The sequence below is a fragment of the Sander lucioperca genome, chromosome 18, assembly GCF_008315115.2.
Source record: "Sander lucioperca isolate FBNREF2018 chromosome 18, SLUC_FBN_1.2, whole genome shotgun sequence".
NCBI lineage: Eukaryota > Metazoa > Chordata > Actinopteri > Perciformes > Percidae > Sander > Sander lucioperca.
In genome coordinates this window covers 28,284,494-28,304,096 of record NC_050190.1, presented here as the reverse complement: position 1 = coordinate 28,304,096, position 19,603 = coordinate 28,284,494, and the positions used below count along the sequence as shown (strand labels likewise).

Below are 19,603 nucleotides of genomic sequence, written 5' to 3'. Positions count from 1 at the left end.
CAAGGAACAGTGTGGCATGGCTGGATTCACGTCTCGCAGCTGAACTCTGAGCGTCTGATTGGTCGTTACCTCGACAGGTAACATCCAGGCCGTTGTAGGCCCAAGCTTTATTTGACTTAATTGCGGGCGCGGCAACAGGGCGAGAGATCGAAGCGGATAGAACGCCAGACAGCCGTTTGAAATTATAATCTCTCCTCGCCGCTCTTTTCTTTCTCTTTCATCCTCTCCTTCCTTTCTTCTCTCTCTGTGTCTCTCTCTTCCTCTCTCTGTCATATTTATAATGCGTTTGCCTGCAGGGCATCTTTCTATAACCTGACCTTGCCACAGAGCGACTGTTGGACATGATTATAGTGATGCTTCCACTGTGTGTGTGTGTGTGTGTGTGTGTGTGTGTGTGTGTGTGTGTGTGTGTGTGTGTGTGTGTGAGAATGCCAGCCTCTCAGACATTCTTGGCATCCGGCTGCAGGCGGTGTGTAACAGCTGCATGGAGAATGTCCTCTGCTGCTCTGAGAGGGAGAGGCTGCACACGGCATATTTACATACATACATACACACACACACACAGGGAGGAGATGACATCTGCTATGTAAGATATAAACTTAGGTTTTCGCCAACATTGCCCACAATTTGTTTTTCACCTTGCCTTTTAGGGCTAACGTAGAAAATGAAGCTGTATACTGTATGCCGTAATCCTAAACATCAACTTATTACTATCACCTTGTTTAACTATTTAAATAAATGACACAAGGATGGGCACGTTGGTGCTTTTGGTTCTCAGATAAAGAGCACTTTTTAAACCTCTACAGTCTCAAGTTTTTGTCTTACCCTTTCTGGAAGACGGTAAACCTTTTTTTTTTCTTCCCATCAGCCTTTCCCTCTACCTGTCTGCAGCTGTAAGTAAAGTTGAGTTTGGTCTGGGGGAATGGCGCCCACATCTGACCCTTACATCCCCATGTAAAGTTATAAATATGAGTTTATGTCACCGGCATGCAGCATCGTCTTGCAGCTTTAAAGAAATCTCCTGAAAAAGAAACTCTTTGCAGAGAGAGCATGATCAATTTAGTAGATGTGGATCTGTGTGTCTCTGGTTCAAAACCCACAGATCTTTATTTAAACGCAGTCCAGAAGTAGCCTGCTGTCTCCCAGCTGTCGGGATATTTCGGTCTTCTGATGTCACTGTCGTCGCTACGCCAGGAATTCTGGGAACTCAACATGGAGGGATAGATATTCGTGTAAAAGAGAGGAGCAGGGAAGGGTAGAAAGTAGGAGGAGAGTTACGGGTTGACTTGGTTCAGCTGACCTTTTCAACTTGCAGTCAAATATCATCACGGTCAGCAAAGACCCATTCTCTCAGTGTAGCAGGAAGCCAGGTAGGGAACTACTAGGTAAGGAAGTATGAAGCTCTAAACGGGACACTTTAAAGCTAAACGTTCATCTTTTATCTCAAGTTTCGATCTGAGGATACAATTTCGGAGCAATGATGAATAAATATGACAGGACTTTCACATTTGCTTCTGAAGACATGTGACCTGATATGACATATAAAAAGACTCAGAAACAACTGGCACTGTCCTCCAGCCAAGTTAGTTACTGTTAGACCTAAAACATGGGATGTAAATTACTTTTAGAAAGAAAATAGGAATCTTAAAGTTAGAACTGACATCAACTTTTTCTCCAAACCCAGCCAGATGAAGTAGGAGCTACTTCTAGCCTTAGGGTGTTTAGTCTCGTCCCACGCTAGAATAATTAAACAGAATAAAACAACTGAACTTAAAGGGAAAGAGGCTTTGTGTTTTCAGGCTTTGACATTTTAAAACTGGACATTTATTATTATTTTAATGATAATAACACGTTTTATTTCCAAGAAATAGTCTTAACCTTCACCTTCCCCTGCCTCACAATTGGCAGCTGTTGCATTTGGTGTGTGTGTGTGTGTGTGTGTGTGTGTGTGTCAGAGAAAGTGTGTGAAAGCATGTTTGTTGTTTTGGTCCAGTTTACATTAAAGCCAGGGGGTGTGTGATGTCCATCGATACAACTTTGTCTTAAAAATGAATAAATAATGTGTCCGTATTCACACTGACGCAGTGAATTAGCTGAAGTGTACATGTTGAAAGTCTTTCCAAGACAATGATCTGGAAAGTTGCCGTCCACACTGAAACTCTCAAGTAGATGATGATGTTTTCATAATGAATGCACCTGTATGAAACTATTAAATCCCTGTTAGTCCCTGTAGTTGTCGTTTAATTCCCGTTTGCTAACATGCTGAATGTAAAACATTTGGCTGGATATTAATGTAATGCACGCAGTTGGTATGAATGAATATCTTTGGCCACGTTTACGCCTCGCGTTCACACAACTCCGGCGTCTCCGAGCCTCTAAAACGGAGACGTTTGGAAGCACTGTTGCCCCCGTTCTTGTTTTGAAAACTCCGGGGTTGCTTTGTAGTCTGACCGGGCTCAAAAGGAGACCTTTGGAAACGACGACGCACGTCAGTCAGTCTTATCGGTTTGGTAGCTTACAAACTAGGGCCGCACGATATGAGGAAAATATCTAATTGCGATTATTTTGACTGATATTGCGATTGCCATATGATTCATGATATTGGAGGGAATGATCGCTTTTGTATCATTATTTTCATTTTCATTGAAAATGATTAACATTGAAAGAAATTAAAATTATTATATTATACATATATATTATGATATTAGTGTGATTTTTGCGAGGATCTGTACCAAACAAAGATTCTTTTCTTTAGTCTGTAGGAGAGGATTTGTAGGCCGGGACGTCTCTGCAGCACCACAATACTTCATTCAGAACGGTTTGACACATATTTTGCCTTTAACAAATATTGCGCCCCCCTGCGATTTGGATATTGCACTAGTCCATATTGCGATTTCAATAAAATTGTGATTAATTGTGCGGCCCTATTACAAACCTTTCAGAAACAGTTCCACCTCGTCGGCAGTCCAAGGTAATAAATCTCTGCTTTTACTTTTTCGCTCTTGTTTGCACCGGTGTATGTGAACGGTCATGTTATATGCGTTGGCAGATATGTTAATACGGACGGACATTAGTTCTGCTGCTGGAGCTAAAATTCTTGTGTGGACAGAGATCGATTTTTGTCTCAAAACGCCTTAATCTCTCTCTCCATGTTTAACCGCGTGCTGCTGCACTGATGGCACTCAGTTTAGACTTGGGTCGTGTTAAAAGTGACACAGAAAAGTTGCAGAGTCTGACATGCTAAGATTGCTCTTGTGACATTTACGTAAATGTGACTCAGACGCTTATTCAGACATGAGACCGCCAAAATAAATCACTGTCAGATTAATATAAAGTGCAAGTCTGAAAGGGGCTTCATACTGCAAGATGAAATGACTGGTGGTTAACAGTCACAGTCTGCATCCTCAGAAAGTTGTGTGTATGTGTGTGTGTGTGTGTGTGTTAAATACTTGTGTGTAAAATGTGAGAGAAAAGTATGTCTGTGTTTAAAGTGTTAAGAATGATACTGAGTATCTACAGCTTACTGTGTGTGTGTGTGTGTGTGTGTGTGTGTGTGTGTGTGTTGAGGGGGGTGGGTGAGGTTGGTCCTAAAATAACCTCCCAACTGTTGTGACTCCTCCTCTCCCCAACACCAACACCCCCTTATGCAAGAAGCAGGTCAACACACACACACACACACACACACACACACACACACACACACACACACACACACACACACACACACACACACACACACACTCTCTCTCACTGCTGTCGCGTCAGCCTGTCACCATTTGCTCACATGGGAGCAGCAGTGTCAGTTTGCAGCTTTGGACAGAAGAACCACTCGCTGCTTCAAGTTCAGTTAAACGCATTATCTTTTTTGGAATCTCTTTATGTTAATTATTGATCTGAAATAAGACGGTGTGAAAAGGTAAGAAACCTCTGACCTGCTGACAGTTAGTTGTTAAGAATTAAAACAAAGAAGTACCTAAATACCAAAAGTAGAAATCTGAGGCTGCATGTTTGGTTGAGTTTCTGAGTGCAGCTTTGGTCTTTGTTTTAAAATTTGAATCACGTGAGAGGTTGGCAGTGATTTGGTGCTGCAGTTTAACTTCAGGCCATTGCAAACAGGAAGTTTGTGGCAGAACGGCGCACGTGGAGGACGTTTGTAGAGGGATTCAAGATTTCAAAATGCCTATTTTTATTTTTTACACTATAGTTTGATTATTGGATTAGAGAAATCAGAATTTTTAAAAGGCCTTTTGAGGAAGAATTCATAAAGAAAAGGCACTTGACAGTGTTTTGCTTCTTGGACCTTTTAAAAACAATAGAACATTTAGGCAAGATATGTTTTTTTTTTTCTTTTCAGAACGTAACATTTTAAAGCTGATAAAAGTTTGTTGCACATACATTTTAGCATGTTCACGCCCACTGCGGGAGCAATATTTAAAATCTGTGATGATTTATTTTTTTGGGTTGAGTTGCATTTAATAGATCCTGAACCGCCCTAAATGTGCAAATGTGCAATAAGTGCGTTTTAGTTTTTATGCGAGTTTAAACGGAGGAGGAAGAGGAGGATTGTAACAGACAAGAGGCCATGCTCCGATAATTTCCCTCTAGTTTCACCAGGATCTGAACCAGTCTAAGGTTCAACGGTTTAAAAAGAGGAAATTCACAGCTGCTTATTATGGTCTGACAATATTAACTAGCTTATCTTCAGTTTTAGGGGCTTGGAAACGCCGGAGTATAGTGCGGATGTGAGGCGTAAATATAGCAAAAGATATTAATTCTTTAAACGAAAACGTAGTAGTGTAGATGTAGCCTAAATGTCGAGCAGCAGAGAACACCACTGCAGAGTCCAGAACATGAACCGAACCGTCAAGACGAAAAGGCCGCGCTTGGAGTCTTTTTGCAGCAGCTACCACTTTGAAAGACTATAAAAAGTCTTTGTATCGCAGCAGCGGGTCTCGGACGCCTTTGAAGCGGCTTAATTTGAATGCTCCAAGGGGGAGAAGGAGCACAGAGTATTTGATCTCCAAGGTAAAACGCGCTGCGCTGATGGGGCTGCAGTGGAGGAGTTGAAGGTTATTAGATCGAATGGGTGCGGATGAGGCGGAGCTGTCGCAGCCAGTTTGAACGCGGCCGCGCTGAAGCCCTTGATGTCGGCGGTGATGAGGGTGAGCCGGGATTGGAGCTGAAGTCCGAGTCGACTCGCTTCAGATTGGTTTTAGGCAATTAGAAACCCTGCTGGATGTATGCACTGTGTGATTGACAGGTTGTGTCTTGCCTCTACGTGACTGGGGTGCGAGAAAGTGTGTGTGTGTTGTGTGTTGTGTGTAAGATTGAGTGGTTATGTTATAGAGATGTGTGATTCCAAATATCAGTTTGTTGTAAATGGACACGCTTTATAGAGACACATGCTCTGGGCTAACAAGCCCTTCAAGATTAATCAACTGTCCGTCAAATTTCAAAGTGAAAATGTCCCTGTAAGTTTTCATCCTGTTTTTTGCCACTATGAGTGAGTGGTGAAATGTTCAGGTGACTGTGTGTTGACCCTGTCACATCAGTTCTGTTGTTTGTCGCCTTATTAACCACCTGCATGGCTGTCATATGCATATTCATAAAGAACAGGTTATGCCACTCAACTGTGGACTGTCACTACCAGATGTTTCACCTAAACCGAGCACAGGCGTCCGCTTCAGTTTCAGCACTGAAAAGACTGCAGCCTAACTTATCGGCGTTTGACTTCCCCTCTCCACCCCGTGACTTCAGTCTCAATCTTCAAACACAAAACTAGCCTTCTGCTGATTCTTCTACCACTGTATATTTCACTTTATATATGTGCAGCGAAACGTGTTGTCTTATTAAGTTTTCTAGATATTTAATTTAGCAACCATTCATGGATAAGAAAACCAAATGGGAATGTCTGTTTTTGGCAACGTGTAATAGTTGACACGTTTACTGTGCATTGCACATTAAGCTGTATCTCCTTAACTTTTTGCACACTCATCAACTCATCATCTTTGCATGTCCTCCACTATCCCATAAACCCTGTTCGGAGCATACTGATTGCACAGACAGACAGCAAATTGAATTATGCTACAGGAGTGGTTTGAAAAGTTTCCATAGGCACAAGCAGTATTTCTGTAAAAGATGGTTAATTATTAAATTCACAAAAGACGAGTTTCTTAGTTATTTAAAACCTTAACTTGAAAGAACCGACAATCTGGTCACCGGCACAGAAAATGTCCTTCAGAAAAAATGATGATACACTGATGTGCACGTACGCACGCACGCACGCACGCACGCACGCACCACGCAGAGCAGGGTCTCATTAGCTCCCAGCAGTCTGACTGGACTGAAGATCTTCTAACAAATTACTTCAGATGGAAACGACAGACTTGGTGTTAATTCAGTCAGAAGGGCCCACTTGTGTGTGTGTGTGTGTGTGTGTGTGTGTCTGTGTGTGTGTGTGTGTGTGTGTGTGTGTGAAGCATCTGAAAGACATGACAGCGCTTTGATGACGAAACTGAGTGTGTGTGTGTGTGTGTGTGTGTGTGTGTGTGTGTTAAATTTGAGTGCAAGCTTATTTTGTGTGTGTGTGCACGTTTCAGGGATTTGTATGTACAGATTTGTGTACATACAGTATGTGGAAGTTTAAATGTACTTATACTTTGTGTGTATATGTAGAGTTGGTGTGTCAGTTAGTATGTTTCCTGGACCGTTTGTTTCTGTGAACTCCTCCGACTGCACTCCTTCCTCTCGAGGCCGTTCTCGATCTCCCGGCGGGGCGTTTCTGATGAGGCAGTTGGTGTCAGTCGTGAGATTAAAGCGTTGCATAAAAAACACACACTTTACTCGGTCAGCAAAGACCCAATCTTTAGATTCTCCGGTCCATCTCCTTACACTGAGTTGCACGTCACCTGCAAACACTACTTACTCATAACCTTCATCCTGACACAAGTCGTGCCACCCGATACTGAACACTGAGCTCGTACAGGTGACTGTGGTTAAAACGCTCTGTGTGCTCTGCAGTCATCTGTGTATCTGAGCATGTATCCGACTACGCTGACTACGCTTTAGTCTACGTATTCTTACGTCCGTCTGTGTGATTGTTGTCTTTTCCTGTTGCACTGCAAGTGGCTGGTGGAGAACAGTTTTTTTTCCCCATTTTCTTTATGTATGTAAATACACGCGGACTTATGACTTATTAATCTTAATCTGAACACTGCGCTCTAGGGCGTAATTTCCACTGGGGGACACTTTTCAAAATCCAGTTTGGTCTCTGTGATCGATAAAGACATGCTTTCTCTTATACATAGTTTAGTGCTATTCTTTCTGGAAGAATTTATCATTTTGCATCAACATAGTCCCTAAATTTATGTAGTAATGCAGGAAATGGGATTCAAATAGAATGGTGGAGGACCGAGCTCATACAGGTGACATTAAAAGGCTCTGTGATCTCTGCAGTTGTGTGCGTATCTGAGCATTTAATCTGCCTACGCTGACTCCACGCAGGCAGCCTGTTTCCAGCAGGGCTGCAGCCACACGTACAGTAGCGACACATGTATTTTGGAACAGTGCTCAGCAGGTCACACTGTTAGCCAAGCTAGCAGCGTGTGTGACCTACATTCTGGCATGCCGGGCGGTCTTTGAATCGGTGTTGGGTTGTTCGGGGCAGGTCACCATGGAGCCGCACCGTGACTCAGCGACCCGAGGTCGATATTAAAGCATCTGCCGAGGGTTCGATGCCAGGTCACCTGCTTTTCCAAAGGTCTTCTAATTTTAATCTGGATTTAGTTCTGTTCATTAGGAAAGCAGTAACCTATTTATTGCCCGAGAGGCCTGTTTTTTTATTTCCATAGTCATACTTGTAATGTAAAAGTGTGCAAGCTGCACATTATTCCCACTGGCTCTGCTGCCCTAATTGTTTGCCGTTCTGTTGAATGTCACTGTTATGTTAAGTAGCTTTTTGTCATTTTTCACAAACAATTTTCTAACAAAAAGCTGCTGCTTTAACATAAGAATTTCCCAATTTGGGATCAATGAAGTATATTCTCTCTCTCTATATCAACCTCTTTATCTCTCTCTATCTCTCTATCTCTTTATGACAGGAAAGTGAAAGTCATATTTTCCATTTGTTGGCCCATTTTGAGAATGTAATGAATTATGAGCAAATGTCATATTTTTTTCTTAGGAATAGTTGAACATTTTGCAGAGTACATTTTGGAAAAATAAGTACAGAGCTGGAGTCAGGATGTGGTTAGCCTAGCTTAGCATAAAGACTGGAAGTGGGGGTGGGGGGTGGGGGGGGGTGGGGGGACGACGGATGGCTTGTCTCTGTCCAAAGTTAAAACTCACTGATATTTTTGCTCAGTGCTGGAGTCTGTCTGTCTGCTTTAAGCATATTAATTTAGTTCACTAACAGCGGTCGGTAATAGGTGTTGGTATGTTGTTATGTTTTTCGACACATTTTTTTTATGCTTTTTTCAAAGAATTTACTGCTTCTGTCGCGTTTTTTAAATTTTTATCACCTTGTTTGATGCTTTTTTCTGCTGTTTTCGAGGCTTTCAATGCTTTTGTCGCTTAAAAAAAAAAAAAAATATATATATATATATATATATATATTTATATATATATATATATATATATATATATATATATATATATATATTTATATATATATATATATATATATATATATATATATATATATATATATATATATATATATATATAGATGGACGGATATAGAAAACTTTGAAAAGGGATCAAACTTGACCCGAGGACAACGGGAGGGTTAATGTTTCATAAACCTGGAACTGATCCCACATGGAACTGACTCACATTTAAAACTGGAGACGTGACGTCATCACTTCTGCTTTATTTCTCCTGCTGTCGCATTCTGGGGATGTTTTGGTTCTTCAGTGGCTGGATTTTATGTGTGTCTGGTGACTTATTAAGCCTGTTAGACTTTATTTTGTTATGTTGCCCTTTTGTGTGTGTGTGTTTGCGACTTTAGGACATCTGTGAGGACATCTCGGACCATGTGGAGCAGATTCATGCCCTGTTGGAGACAGAGTTCTCCCTGAAACTGCTGTCCTACTCCGTCAACATCATCGTTGACATCAGGTGAGTCTTCACAAAACAAGATTAGACAATGTTGTTTATCATGCTATCATACAGTATATGTATATTCCAGCACTGCTTCTGACTTTTTTTGAAGTCTAAATGCACATATCCTACAGAGCACAGAAACTGAGATTCACTTCACATTAACCTCCTACACTATATTATAAAAGTTAACTTTAACATATAAACACTCAGAGCGTGATATAAACCGGCGTTATCACATATTAACGGCGATGATTAGCTAAGTAGACTCTAACGAGTGTGCCGCGGAGAAAGGAAAATAAGGCTTTCATGACAACTCCTGCCATAACTTCGATCTAAAGAGTTAAACTATACAGATATATTTGTGCTGCACAACACACAACAACTCCACATGTACAATACTCACGTTTTCCTCACGAACGCACAAACCAGACAGAATGAAGAAAAGGAATAAATAAAAGTCCGCTGCCTCTCTAAAACAGACATCAAAGCCACCTGCGGGGGGGCGTGGACAGGCTTTCCAACAGGCAGGATCATTTAAGAGGCAACCGCAACTACATTGTGCGTCTGCCCTATTTTTGATACCGTGGGGGCAGATATTTTGGCGTGGCGGGCCGCCATTTCCAAATCAACATAGAGGAGACACTGACTTCCAAAGCTTTTACTTCACTTCTAAAACGTTTTATCGACTGTGAATACATGCAAATTAAGCTTTAATAAAGATTGTTTTTTTGGGCATTTAGGCCTTTATTTCCACATGATAGATGAAGACATGAAAGGGGAGTGAGAGAGGGGGAATGACATGCAGCAAAGGACCGCAGGTCGGAGTCGAACCCGTGGCCGCTGCGTTGAGGAGTAAACCTCTATATGTGTGCACCTGCTCTACCAACTGAGCTAACCCGGCCACGCCAATTAAGCTTTAATAAGTGTGCTCACTTATAAGTAAAGAAATAGGGGAAACAAATAATATATTTCTGCTATCAAAGACAAGTCGTGAAATATGGAATTAAAACATAAACCAAGAAATTATAAAGTAATAAAATAAGTAAATAAAATAAGTAAAACAAAAAAGTGCTTATTAGCTAGGTTTGATATGAGGGTTAATGCCCTACGAGGTGTCCATTGTCAGGTATTAATGGACGACGGCGAGGCGTGAACCGTCTGACGCGCAGCCATTCATTTATATTTTAATAATAACTCTGTTTCCCTGGTTACGCCTGAGGGTTTGTAGCACATTCATTTAAAATGGTTAATATTCAGTTTCTTCGGAACTCCTTTAGTAGGTTAGCCTGGATGCCAGCCGAACTTAGCCCCGCCCACAACATTTGAGGTTGGGAGGTTCGGTCTGAACTATGCTCGAACCAGAGCTGTTTGGACCAATCAAATTGTCAGGGCGGGCTTTATACGATGATGGACAGATGATCAACCGCAACGTCATCAACCACGTCACCAAAGAGCGCTTTGGGCAGCGCGCGTGCAGTTGAGTTCTGTTGACAACTATGCGTCGCTCAACATACGTCACATACTCCGTTGCTCTCATTGGTTGTAGGTCTATCCGTTGCTCTGATTGGTTGTAGGTCTATCCGTTGCTCTGATTGGTTGTAGGTCTATCCAGTTGCAGTGCAGAGGCATTTTCTTTCCTGGTTCGGGTTGAAACACGCCCCATAATCACAGCCCAATGGAGCAGTATCAGACTCAGATTCTGACTAGAATCTGAGTATGACGAGGCTATTAGTAGGTGTCCTACCAATCAGAATTGAGTATTCACCCAGACTATGGTATAATAATATTTTCATTTAATAATATTACATGACCACATAGACAGCCCGTTGTGTAACTCTGGTGGTGTCGTGTTTCCAGGACCGTGCAGCTGCTGTGGCACCAGCTGAGAGTCTCCGTTCTGGTCCTGAAGGAGCGTCTGCTGCAGGGCCTGCAGGACTCCAACGGAAACTACACCCGCCAGACGGACATCCTGCAGGCCTTCAGCCAGGACCAGCAGCAGGTAAAGACACATCATAACCAGTCGCTGTCAACAAAACAAGGGTTTGTTTCTAGCAGTGAACTAGAGCTATCCTATAATCCCCATAGAATCACCCAGATATCCAACACAACTAAAGGAAACTAAATACTTGAGTACAATCCAAGTTATTTTACATTTTAATCAAATTACTTCATAACCCTTAAATATTTTAGATTTTAAAGCTTTTTTGAAACTCAGAGACGTACACACTTTCAACTCATCATTAAGTTAAGTTTAGTAAAGTTAGATAATAGATTAATCGTTTTTTTCATCCTCAGATCTCTGCAGGGTAAATCCAGACAGCTAGCTAGACTATCTGTCCAATCTGAGTTTTCTGTTGCACGACTAAAACTACTTTTCAATGTGCATATGTTCCTTCCCGAGGCTATTTTGCAGAGGCACCGTTGCTCCCTCCGGCGCTTAGCGCCGCCCATGACAATTATGATTGGTTTAAAGAAATGCCAATAAACCAGAGTAGTTTTTCTCCCTTCTTGGAATGCTGTGTGGACTAGCCAGGCCCTCCTTCGCAGCGCTGTGGAGGAAGGTCTGGCAATGCGGGACTATATACGTTGTAATAAAACATGATTATTTCTTCCTGTCCAGACTCGCCTGGACGCTCTGACAGAGGTGGACGACTGCGGTCAGCTGACCATCCGCTGCAGCCAGGACTACTTCTCTTTAGACTGCGGCATCACCGCCTTCGAGTTGACCGACTACAGCCCCGGCGACGAGCCCGAGGCCCGGGGATCTGACCCCGACGGCGAGGACCCCTCCCAGCAGCTCGATCCAGCCCAAGGCCCAAATCCAGAACCCCCAGGGGCACAGGAGGGCGAAGGATCCTGCCTCTCAAACCACGGACACCACAACAGTTTACCTGAACTCGCTCCGCCCGCCAACTCATCAAACCACAACCATTCTCCCCCGGTGTTACCCACAATGCAGTGTGTCAACCACGGTGAAAGTGCAAAGCGCCCCCTGCAGGGTGTGAGCCACAGCACCGAGGCGTCGCCCACGCAGCCGTCGCTTCCCAAGAGAGCCGCTCTGTTCTCAGACGGAGGAACCGGGGTGGAGGACTCGAGGGGAGGCCTGGGGAACGTCGGCCCGCTCTCCGGGCTCCAGTTCCAGGCCGAGCTGAGTCGGAGCACCCCTTCTCTCATAGATCCTCCGGACCGCTCCAAGTTCTGGTTGGAGCTGGACTCGGTTTATCCAGAAAATGTTTCGCAGTCCTGCGAGAGTCTGCAGGTTTGTTTTCTGTACTTATCTTCTTCTTTTTCACGTAGATGAAGCCTTTAACCCTTAGAGAACGGTAGGTCGTTGTTTACATGATCCTGTTTACATCGATTTAAAATAAAAACCATAACAGCTAAGCATTCATTCTTTTTGCAGCAGAAAGCTAATGTTTCTGTCTTTCTCGCCATTACGTTGTACGCTCATGATGATGTCTTCAAGTTTCGTGACGTCCGGTCCAATACGGGCTGATAAATAGCGGTGGTGACAGAGTATTTCCCCGTAATGACAGCGGGAGATTGTTGTATGCATGGTCCTGTATAAAATGATCTAAAATAAAAACCACAACAGCTATAGCATTCATTCTTTTTGCAGCAGAAAAGCTCAGGCTTCCGTTTGTCATTATACTGTATTGTACACTATTGATGACACTATCACTTTACGTGATGTCCGGTGCAAATTGGCGTGACACCATTGAATTGCAGATGAAACTATCAAAATACCTATACACTCTGCTCACAAAAATGAGCATTTCTTAAAAACCATTAAGTTAAATAGTTCAAATAACTTAAGGAGTGTTAAGGAATATTTTTCTACATTTAGAAATCTTTTGGATCAATATGTTTTGTGTGTTTATTTAGTAAAATTTGATGAAAACATGTCTGATTTTGTAGTTTTTAATTTATGACACATTTAATAATTGTTATGGTTTATCTTACATAACCTTTTAGCTTAGCTAGTACAGAATAAAGCGGCACGCCTCCAGTGTCCGTACAGCACTAACATCAATATTATGCATTCTCATCTTAGCTGGCTAAAAGTTGAAGACTTTCTGCCTTTCTATTTTCAACATGGAAAGTTTTACAATCAAAAAATATTTCATCATATCAGTATAGTCAATTAAAACACAATTTGGAGTCATATACATATGCCACCAGACAGGCAACAGAAGGCCGGTTTTTACTCCCCAGGGCAAGTACTTTTCTTTCTTAAAACGTATTGTGATCTATAGATCGATGAACACGTGGAATTCTTTACCATTGTTATTGACTAAATTATCAAAGAGATCAATATTTAAAGATGAAATAAAAACAAATCTTGGAACATCATATTTGTAGACTGCCAGGCATTTGGGGAATCTTTGTTTTTCTTTTGATCTTGACTAATGTATGCTTTAAATGTGTAGAGTGATGTTGACTGTAATGTTACATGTATGTTTTAGATGTTGAGTAATGTTTCATGTATGTTCCTAAATGTATGGAATTATGTGGACTGTAATGTTTAATATATATTTTTTAAATGTGGACCCCAGGAAGAGTAGCTGTGCTTAAGGGCACAGCTAATGGGGATCCTATAGTAAACTAAACTTAACCTAAATTCTCTTTAACTAAACAGGGGATGAACGGGCGTAACCTCCAGAGAAACCGTGTGAGCTCCAGACAGTTAGGATGCTCTCAGGGGAGCGTCCCGAGGCCGCTGACCGAACCGCGGAGCTCATCTGGGGCCAGACTGACCACCAACGCCCCCCTGCCTCTCCAATACCCGATGTCTCAGGATGCAATATGCAAACAAATGGAGAGGACGCAGAGGGAGACACACGCACACAGCGAGGGGGAGTCTGACTCCTCGTTGCCCTCCCCCATGAGAGAGCAGTTCCTTTCCTCAGACCTGGACGCATCCGGAGAGGAGTCAGACCCCCGACCGCATCCTGGCAAGACAGCGGTCTGGATCGTGAAGCGCCAGGGGCAGAAGGTAAGCGCTTATTCGTTTTGTCGAGGATGGAAGTTTTTTCGAGAGTTGAGGTTGTGTTAAAAGTGTGTTTTTGTGTGAATTATTGTGAGACAGATACAGGATGGACAGGGATACGCAAACGCATTCTGAATTCAGACCGTGGAAAACATTTTACAAACTCAGGTTGCATTACAGTTACCTAGTGACCACATGCGTAGGGAAAAGTTTCCGTGCACACAGAAGACAAAACGGTGTACGTCAAAAAAAAGATAAATCTGTGCACACAGGCCTGCATGCAAACGTCCCCTTCATAAATCACACTCAACCTAAAAATGAGCGCACATTGAAGAGCCTCATATTCTGGCCATAATCATCCATAAATGGTCAATGCCAGAGGTGGAAAGAGTACAAAAATATTCTACTTAGTAAAAAGAAGGTAATTTAAAATGTACAATACTTCTTTCTTTACTAATCTACTTTACTTAAGTAAAAGTAGATTTGAAAACTACTTAGTAAAGTACCCAAAAAAATTATAGTAATGTGAGTAATTGTAATTGGTTACTTTCCACCTCTGGTCAATGCAAATCACGTGTGAATATTGATGTACACATTGTTCCTGTTGAGAGCGGAGGCCGTGTTAGAAACAGCAGCAGCAGCTCTTCAGGCAGACAGACAAACAAATCCTCAAAAAAGCCGTCTTGGTTCATCTTTCCACTGTTCCAACAATCACCGCTCTGATTTACATGTGAAAATATGCTGGCTCTATACAAGCTAAACTCTTTGTTTATTTAAATGGAGTCTGGTGGGTTTAGAACTAGCAATTTCTGAGCTGTTTTAAACAAAGAAAATATCTTATTCTTTAACAAAAATGTCTATCTCTGTAGGGATCCTTTCCATAATGTTGTCAGACACTTAGAATAACAATCTGAGCCTGTCAGCGGCAAAAACTGCCACAGCGTTCTCGCTCAATACTGGACAAATTTCAAAGATTGTTGTTCCCATCAGTCACTTAGACACTAAAACATGGGAAAATATGGTCCAGGTTGAAAGAAAAATGTATTCTGTTTGAATCAGATAATTTAAAATGACATGTTTATTTCCTCCCCTGTCCTCTGGCAGGGGGCCCAGGTTTCATCAAGAGCCAGCCCAGACAGGGAGCACTGGTATGGGTCCGAAGAGTTCATGGCCCTCCCCGATCAGCTCCGTAAGACGGAGATGCTCGCTATGAAGCTGGAAAGTCTGGCTCAGTCCATTCCACTGGTTAGTCAGACTAAATTTCTTCTTCCTGCATCTCATCATAAACATATAAAAAGATAACCATGTGTGGCATCGTAACCGGATTTTTTGCACATTAATATAATGATAAAGAAACCAAGACCACTATCACTTTGTCCTGCAGATGCCCGATGGCTGTGACTCTACCCAGAAGGCTTTGCAGGATGTGGATGACTGGGATTTGACGGAGCTCAACCCAGACTGGGAGGTAGGGGAGAGCGACGAGAGGGAGAGCGGGGACGACATGCCTTCTCTTCTGCCACCGCTGGTAGACATCGTATTTTATCTTTCCATGTTTTTGACTCCATAAATGCTGAAAATAAATTTGATACTGCCCGTTTTTAAGTAATTGTTTATTTCTCACTCTGCACTGTAACTTTTATTCTTGTATTTTATACCTGTCTTATTCTATGTTAGTTGTTTTCTTGTATTCACTTTAACAAATGTTTTTAAAAGTGGATTCGTACCCCCTGCCCTAAACGCACCTGCACCACGTACTTCACGCTGTGCGCTTAGATTGTTAAAATAGGGCCCTTTGTCTTTCACCTAAGTACAACCCTTCAAAAGGGTTGTACTTAGTGTCTTCATTAATTCATAGGTGTGTTTTGGGCATAACATGCAATAAACCAATCAGAGATCATCTCCCATTCCCTTTAAAAGCCAGGCGCGTTTGGACCTTGGAGCATCCGCTAAGCAGGAAGGAGAGATTTTCAGGAGAAGAAACTGATCTGCTCGTGCATCAAGTGAAAGTGCACGTGCAGATCATATACGGCACGAGCACTATGCCATCAGAACTTCACTTTTAAAATAACAATGAAATGCTGCGTTATTGACTTTAGACCAGGTTTTTGTTGGTCAATGGTGCAATCACTTCCCGCTGCCTCAAGATAGCAATACGCCCAGAATGCACCTGAACACACCTCCCTGTAAGACCAGCATGCCCAGAATGTACCTGAACACACCTCCCTGTAAGACCAGCATGCCCAGAATGTACCTGAACACACCTCCCTGTAAGACCAGCATGCCCAGAATGTACCTGAACACACCTCCCTGTAAGACCAGCATGCCCATGGGTGCCAAGATAGGCGCAGGTGCATTTGCTCTTTAAACGACGTGGACACTTGCGTCGTGCTTTGCGCTGTGCCGGTGCAAGCTAGGGCCCATAAGGTCCAAGGCACTCTTCTTAAAAAAAGTTTAAAAGCCTTTATTTAGATGGCTATTTCATATTGAAATTGTTAGTACATTAAAAATACAGCTGAGTAGCAACCCATGCGTAGTGGCACAAACCGCTTCTTTATCTTTAATGTTTTATGTACATGGAGCACTTTGAATTGCATTGTTGCTGAAATGTGCTAGTTAAATAAAGCTGTCTTGCCAGAATATATTCCCATGACGTTTTTTCCACCTCAGCTTCCTTACAGGCGAAACCTGGTCAGCCGCTTTAGCTCCACCTCCTCCAGCGATATTGCTCTCTCATTGGACGAAAGCATCGAGTCCGGCCCGTTGAGTGACCTGCAGTCTGAGGAGGACGAGGGACGGAGGTCTGCAGAGCGCCGCCTGCAGCTGACGGCGCCCCCGGTGGCCATGCGTGGAGGTGCGTCCATGGTGCACCAGCTGCTGGAGGACATTCAGAGTCAGAACAAAGACCCCGCCATCTGGAAGAAGTTAGAGGTATGTCTAACCAACCAAAAAAAACAGAAGGACAAAGGTGTAAAAAAGAAGCATTTCTTAAATAACAAATGACAAAAATGAAAGAATCTTAAGAAACAATTGGTAGAAAAGAAAGAGCCCAAATTGAAAAGAGGTCAACTAAGCAATAAAGAAACTAGGGCCACGTTCAGCCCCGACAAAACTAGGCAAACCGTTTCTTTAAACTTTGTAAACTATTGTGTGCGTAAGCGCTCTGCCTTTTTATTACCACAAGTTTAGATGCACGTCTCTGCTGATTGGGTATCACCTGTGACACCGCCACAAAACGAGAGACACCCACCAAACGAGAGAAAACTTACCTCAAAGGCCGTTGCACACCGTTCCGAAGAAATGTGTCCTTCAACCCGGAAACCGTAGCAAAACAGTGCACGCCCTTTTGAGAAACGTGACTCAGGTCACAACCTAACCAAAAGAACCTTACTCCTTAATAAAGGGGAAACTTGACTTGAACGACAAAATTAAACAGCTAACACACTTAAGAGCTCCCAACCTAAACAGCCTATCAAAAGAAATTATTAACAAGGAAAGAATGACCTTCAAGCATAAGAAATCCACACAAAAAGAGATTTTTCTTGAGAAGAGTTCGTACGTTTTGAAAAAAACCTGGAAATGTTATGGAATTTGAACAATGCAAATTCAAGGCCTGGAAAGGTTTTGGAAAAATAAAAAGACCCAGAAAGTTTTGGAAAAGTCATGGAATTTTTTTTAACACAGCATAATAATATGTGATTAATAAAAAAAAAAAATCGTTATATAAAATATGTATTTCACGTCTTCTTAACCTTCACGTTCTATTCAGGGCATAAAGTTCATTTCACTTCCGGTTCACTCACTTGTTGCGATGCTGCCTGACTGAAATCAAATTGAAATTAAATTGAAATGCCAGGAAAGTGCCAATTTAACAATGACGTGGCTCGAGAAGGTCCAGGACCCAAGTAAAGCGAGATGTGGACTATGTTCTAAGATCATTGACATCTCTAATATGGGAGAAGCAGCGCTAGCTAGCCATGCTAAAGGCGCCAAGCACCAGGCAGTTGTGGCTGCGCGTGAAGCCTCGAGCATGACCATCACTAGCTTCTTCTCTCCTCCATCGACATCGACCAACGTTACGCCGATTGCAGGTTCTTCCAAACTTCCATCAGACAAGGGACTATCTCCAATTTTACTAGACAAGACGCATTAAGGGCCGAGGTATTGTGGCCGTTAAAAGTCGCAAACTCCCACTATTCTTTTAAATCGTGCGAGGATGTCAGCAAACTTTTCAGCGTCATGTTTCCTGACAGTCACTTGGCAGCCAAATTTGCGTGTGTGGGGAACGTAAGTGTCCCTACTTATGTAATTTTAGATATACATAATCTACATTTTCAGGAATACATAGTCATAGAAATTTGCCAAAAAGTCATGGAAAAGTATTGGTTAAAATGTGTATGAGGTTAGGAACTGTTGTACATGAAATAAGTGTGTTATTTGTGAACACAAAATAATGTGTGTAGTTTCATTATTTTGGGAAATGTCTGGGTCTAAAACTGTGAACACCACACTTCCCAAAACTAAAATGATCGCCACAAGGTTCAGGTAGCTTTTAACACAGAAAAATACTTAGTGAGGTTCGGTCCAAAGAATAAAAGAAACCAATGTTGACTGTTGGTAGGAACCAGGATGCTGACAGCCGTCTTCTGTGTCAGAGTCTCACACTTTGTTCACCCATTCTGCCACAGCAGCCTTATTCTAAAGAGGTACGTCCACCTTAAGCTGTACTCACATTGGCAGCGTCGGCTGTCAGACGGTGCAGCGAAAAAGCAGGTCTTTCTATTCATTTTGAATGGCGGTAGTGTGTTTATGCTGCCACAGGGGGGAGCTGGAAAAAAACACAGCGGCCTGCGGCAAACAAGTTTAGACCGAGTCAACTTTTTCACACTTGTCGGTGTGTTTTGAGGCGGTGTGAGAGTCCCAAACAGGAAACATACCTGCCTCTATCGCTGCCACAAGAAAGTTTTAAAACTGTTTCCTCCGTCTCTTTTCTTTCTGTCTATCTTCGGGAAATGAAGCTGCCTTCAAGTGCGGTTGGAAACCCTGAGATCTATAAACGATCTGACGGAAAACAGTAACTGTGAAATATAAAGTCTACTTGTGCTACGCTCCCGCTGCCGCAAACCCTTGCGGCGAATCGCCGGATCCCCTTTTGGCAACGTGAACACAGCCTAACCGGCAATTTCCACTGGATGCGGAACGTCTCCGGAACGTCTCCGGAACGTCGACAGAGTCATTAGGTTTCCATTAAAGTCAGTGTGTGTATTTCCACTGACTGCAGAACGTCTGCGTCCCGACTCCGTCCCAGCTCCGGCGGTCCCAGCCCTCCGGAGCAGATACCAGAGCTTCTATTGTGGCCGGATGCCGGAGAGCTCCGCAGCAATTCAGCACACGGGACAGCAATTCAGCAATTCAGCACACGGCAGATAGTGGGGACAGGAAGTCGAGCACAGAAACAAAATAAAACATCCAGTTAATTTTCAAAATAAAATCCACCGTGCTCACGGCGGA

At 42.7% G+C, this 19,603-nt stretch overlaps 1 protein-coding gene across 3 annotated transcripts in view; it reads left to right on the top strand.

The window, feature by feature from the left end:
* The window catches only part of akap6 (A kinase (PRKA) anchor protein 6), a 281,507-nt gene that overhangs the window by 45,434 nt on the left and 216,470 nt on the right, over positions 1–19,603 (top strand). For all 3 annotated transcript variants that reach the window (XM_031321329.2, XM_031321328.2, XM_035994985.1), the window contains 7 exons: positions 9,008–9,117; positions 10,960–11,101; positions 11,723–12,361; positions 13,742–14,098; positions 15,197–15,337; positions 15,477–15,620; positions 16,763–17,023. In XM_031321329.2, the coding sequence (XP_031177189.1) occupies positions 9,008–9,117; positions 10,960–11,101; positions 11,723–12,361; positions 13,742–14,098; positions 15,197–15,337; positions 15,477–15,620; positions 16,763–17,023 (1,794 nt within the window). The remainder of the gene's footprint in view (positions 1–9,007; positions 9,118–10,959; positions 11,102–11,722; positions 12,362–13,741; positions 14,099–15,196; positions 15,338–15,476; positions 15,621–16,762; positions 17,024–19,603) is intronic.